The sequence below is a fragment of the Podarcis raffonei genome, chromosome 1 (genome assembly GCF_027172205.1).
Source record: "Podarcis raffonei isolate rPodRaf1 chromosome 1, rPodRaf1.pri, whole genome shotgun sequence".
Lineage (NCBI taxonomy): Eukaryota > Metazoa > Chordata > Lepidosauria > Squamata > Lacertidae > Podarcis > Podarcis raffonei.
Genome location: NC_070602.1, coordinates 128,678,464 through 128,683,496, shown reverse-complemented (window position 1 = coordinate 128,683,496; position 5,033 = coordinate 128,678,464). Strand labels below are relative to the sequence as shown.

Below are 5,033 nucleotides of genomic sequence, written 5' to 3'. Positions count from 1 at the left end.
AGTTGTGGCCGACTTGGGTTGCGGCGCTCATCTCGCTTTATTGGCCGAGGGAGCTGGCATACAGCTGGTCATGTGGCCAGCATGATTAAGCCACTTCTGGCGAACCAGAGCAGCACACGGAAACGCTGTTTACCTTCCCGCCGGAGTGGTACCTATTTATCTACTTGCACTTTGACGTGCTTTCGAACTGCTAGGTGGGCAGGAGCTGGGACTGAACAACGGGAGCTCACCCGGTCGCGGGGATTCGAACCGCTGACCTTCTGATCAGCAAGTCCTAGGCTCTGTGGTTTAACCCACAGCGCCACCCGCGTCCCTTTTTGGCACAGTAGTTGAGCTCAAAAATCTCAAAAAAGAAAACTTTGAGTTATTTCTAAGGAAATTCGCCAAAATCTATTGCGATTCGTCTGGACTTTCCTGAACATTTCAGCAATCTCCACCCGGACACTGTTTCTGACGACCGAATCCTGACTATGTCCAGGAAATTCCGGACACATGGCAACACTGCACTCTTTGTGCTTTTCTACATTTCCTTTCCTTCCTTCCCAATCCCTGCTCCACGCCCCTTGTAACCCAGGCTAACCCTTCATGCATCTTATAAAGTTCACACAAAAAGCTCATGCCGCAACAAGTCACCAGTCTTCACAGTGCCAACAGACTGCTGGGGGCTAACACAGCTACCCTTCCGGAGACCAGTGGTAACAGTTGAGTGAGACCATTTTGCTCTACCTGCAGTGGCAGGGACCCTCCAAGATCTCCGGCTGAGAAAGGAGCCTCTGTCTCCTGAGAGCCGTTTAACTGGAAGCAAAGCCGGGCCATTCTGTATGCGGTGCATGCCTGCACTCTACCACTGAACCATGGCCCCTCCCCAAGAAGAGCTAATAGGATGGTTAATGTATTATATTGAAGACCGACTGCATGCTAAAGCTTTCCTAACCCTCAGAGGTGTTTAAATTGGGGTCTGAATTGAGCTCTTTCCTCTAAACGTAATTTGAAAGAGCAACCTCCTGATTCCCCTTAGGCTGGCAGAAGCAAAGTGTTTCATCTTAGTTTTCCTTTCAAGCTGATTCATGAAACATTTCTGCGGTGGGGCGATGGGGCTTCCCAGGCACCGGGTAGTGATAGTGATTAGCTTTCAATCCACGGCTAAGTGGCCACTCGGCCAGTTGCCCACCACGAGGCTCCACAGCAGGCGTTGCTCAACCCACTTCGGCAGGTGGGTAAGGGAAGAGAGGGAGGGAAAAGAGGCTGTGTTTTTCATTCCTGGGATGGCTGTTTTCACCAGCCATGCCCTCAGGAGCCTTTGGAAAGACAGAGCTGCCCAAATAACTGTAAGGGAGGTTTCTGACATTCTGAGTTCATCGTATAAAAGTGTCATGGGGCTGGGGGAGAAAGTTGCAAACCCTCCAAGGACCATAGCTGTCAACTTACAGATTTGAAAATAAGGGACCAGCAGCCTTGAAAATAAGGGACCAGCAGCCAAAATAAGGGGCCTGCAGGCTCACCTGTTCCAGGCACTCCAGTCTTCCTGTCCTCCTGCAGTCTGGTCAAACTCATGCTGGTAGCTTCGAGAACACTGTCCAACCAACTTTGTAACCAGAGGTTCAACTGAAGAGAATCTGAATCACATGCACCACAAGGCCTATGCAGCCTCAACTTAAGATGGCTCCCTGGCCTGGCTTTGCACTGCAAAGTTTGCAGCAGCACGTGCAACAAAATGGCGTCCAGCATTCAAAAACCCCCTCAGCTTGCATTAACTAGCCACACACAAGGCATGCAAGCTCCACCTCCAGTTGTTCTTAGACTTCTTATAGGGTGAGCAACACAGCCAAGCAACACAGTTGGAGCCTCCCTCCTCCCTGGCTGGCAGGGAGGGGGGGAGAGGAGCTGCTTCCTTTGAAATTTAAGGGACATCATTTAAGGGACATCCATCATTAAGGGACAGCAGTGGGACATGGCGCTGGAATAAGGGACTGTCCCTTCAAATAAGGGACACTTGACAGCTATGCCAAGGACAGTCCCAGATTTACAGAAGCTGTCCTGGTTTCTGATTTGATCTCAGAATGTCCCGCTTTTTGTCTCTTTCTCTCCGCGCTTCCTCCCTGCGCGGGTGCCGCCATTCTCCAGCAGACACTATGCCAGCCCTCAGTGTTATGTACTGAAGTTCTCACCCTGGGCCAGCAGGGGGGTACTGTAGATAGTTTTCACTCAGGTCCACATATGCAAATAAGGAATCGAAAGTTACGTTCAGTGATTGGATAGTTACAGAAAGTTGTTACTGTTGCTTTGTAGTGGAGTTCTATATAAGCAGGTTGGCTGAACCCTTCGGTCCAGTTCTGTTCTGGGCCTGTGAATAAACAAGAGCTGTTTGAAGAATCGCTGTGTCGTCTGATAGGTTCACCCACAACTTAACACTCAGACCCCTCAGCAAGCCTAAGATCGTCAAGAAGAGGACCAAGAAGTTCATCCGCCATCAATCCGATCGCTATGTCAAAATTAAGCGTAACTGGCAGAAGCCCAGAGGTATTGACAACAGAGTCCGCAGAAGGTTCAAGGGCCAAATCCTGATGCCCAGCATTGGGTATAGTAGCAGTAAGAAGACAAAACACATGTTGCCTTCAGGATTCAGAAAGTTCCTTGTCCACAACATCAAAGAGCTGGAGGTGCTAATGATGTCCTATTGTGCAGAGATTGCTCACAATGTTTTATCCAAGAATCGGAAGGTAATTGTGGAAAGAGCAGCTCAGCTTGCTATCAAAGGCACCAATCCAAATGCCAGACTGCGCAGTGAGGAAAATGAATAAATAGTTGCTCTTGTACAACTGTATTTAATAAAAAGTAAAAACAACAACAATGTCCCGCTTTTCCTTAGGACGTTTCTATTTTCATCAGAGAAATGCATGGAGCCATGCAACCCCTGGGCCAAGGAGATAAGGAACTTAAAAACATTTAGGAGACATCTGAAGGCAGCCCTGTATAGGGAAGTTGTTTAAAGTTTAATGTTTTATTATGCTTTTATATATGGTGGAAGCCACCCAGAGTGGTGGGGTAACCCAGTCTGACGGGCAGGGTATAAATAATACAATTATGATGGTGGTGATTATGGAATAGGATGTCCTTATTTTCATCGGAGAAATGTTCGAGGGTATGGAGTTGCTAGTTAATACTGTCACTAGCTTTAGGGTTCCTTTGGGATATTAATTGGCCTGTTGGTAAGCTTCATGCTCACTTAATTTTCTTTTATATATTTTAAATGGCTTGTTAATTGCTGAACTGCAGTGAAACTAAAATACTAAACTGAATTACATATCACGGTTGTTGTATCATTGCATTTTAGAGTGTCATTTTTGGCAAACCATTTTGAGCACCACTCTGCTGGAAATGTGGTATACTGTATAACGGAACTGGATTAGAGGAGCTCCAAAAACGATCTCTCTCGACTGGGTGGCATGGGATTGGGGTGGGTGGGATAGGTTTTAAAATGGTAAATGTGACTCAGTGCAGACCTTCTACGTGTCCCTATTTTCCAGGGATGGTCCTGGATTTACAGAAGCCATTCCGGGTTCTGATTTGATCCCGGAATGTGATTTTCTTTTCTTTTTTTTTGTATATAATTTTTATTAAATTTTCTGTTTTACAGTTTAAGATTTTACATCCTTAAGATATCAGTGACTTCCCTTCTTCTGTTCCCATGGTTCATTCTACATAACATAAATCCCTGCATATTTTACAAAAAAACCTACACCATTCATTATTGCATTATTGCATCCATCAAAACTTCTTCGCACTGTTGAATTTATCTTAATGCTGCCAGCGTTTTCAACTGTACACAATTATTTCCCTATATTCAATAAACATTTTCCAAACTTCTTTAAATGTATGTTCTTCTTTTTTCTCTTCTATCCGGAATGTGATTTTCCTGTTTTCATCAGAGAAATGTTGAAAGGTATGGAATAGGACGTCCCTATGGCAGTGAGAGCTGGACCATAAAGAAGGCTGATTGCTGAAGAATTGATGCTTTTGAATTCTGGTGCTGGAGGAGACTCTTGAGAATCCCATGGACTGCAAGAAGATCAAACCTATCCATTCTGAAGGAAATCAGCACTGAGTGCTCACTGGAAGGACAGATCCTGAAGCTGAGGCTCCAATACTTTGGCCACCTCATGAGAAGAGAAGACTCCCTGGAAAAGACCCTGATGTTGGGAAAGATGGAGGGCACAAGGAGAAGGGGACGACAGAGGATGAGATGGTTGGACAGTGTTCTCGAAGCTACCAGCATGAGTTTGACCAAACTGCAGGAGGCAGTGGAAGACAGGAGTGCCTGGCATGCTCTGATCCATGGGGTCACGAAGAGTCAGATATGACTAAATGACTAAACAACAACAAATTTTCATCAGAGGAAATGTTGGAGGGTATGTCAATGTAAACAAGTATGAGGTGATGCAGCTGTGGTGGAAATAAATAAATAATCTAGCATCCCATATGCACCAGTTCTGAACTGGGTGGTGGCTGAGAGATATTGGAGTTGTGGTGGATAGTGAAATGTCTGCCCAGTGCGTGGCAGCTGAGAAAAAGGTGCATTGCATGTGAGAAATCATTCAGAAAGGAACTGGGGGTGGGGAAAACCCTGCTGTTATACAAACCTATGCTCAGACCAGTGTTGAAATGCTGTTTTCAGCTGAGATCATCACAGCTCCAAAAAGGTTATTGTAGAGCTGGAAAAGTTTCAGAAAAGGGCAACCGGAACCAAACACGGGACTAGAATTCCCCTGTGAGTCAAGGGACTTTTTTAGTACAGAAAAATGGTGAGTAAGGCTGGGGGGGGCTAGAGAGGAGTTTCTCTTTCTCTCTCGTTTCTTTCTCTAGAGCCCGGGGTCATCCAGAGAACCTGCATGTTCACCCGGTTTGGAAAGATGCAGAATAGGCACATAGGTAAAGGTAAAGGGACCCCTGACCATTAGGTCCAGTTGTGGCCGACTCTGGGGTTGCGGCGCTCATCTCGCTTTATTGGCCGAGGGAGCCGGCGTACAGCTTCT

General features: G+C 46.2%; 1 protein-coding gene across 1 annotated transcript; it reads left to right on the top strand.

Moving 5' to 3' along the window:
- Nucleotides 1–1,091: 1,091 nt before the first annotated feature.
- On the top strand, nt 1,092–2,851 carry LOC128407820 (60S ribosomal protein L32-like). The gene is made up of 2 exons (XM_053376707.1): nt 1,092–1,213; nt 2,393–2,851. Exons 1-2 carry the CDS (start codon nt 1,092–1,094, stop codon nt 2,799–2,801), a joined length of 531 nt encoding a protein of 176 aa, XP_053232682.1. The 3' UTR covers nt 2,802–2,851.
- Nucleotides 2,852–5,033: the final 2,182 nt, after the last annotated feature.

Excerpts from the sequence above, each read along its gene's own strand:
- LOC128407820 (XM_053376707.1), top strand. The coding sequence starts at position 1,092 with ATGGGGCTTCCCAGGCACCGGGTAGTGATAGTGATTAGCTTTCAATCC. Across the intron at positions 1,214-2,392 it reads TGCTCAACCCACTTCGGCAG|GTTCACCCACAACTTAACAC; the intron begins GTGGGTAAGGGA and ends GTCGTCTGATAG.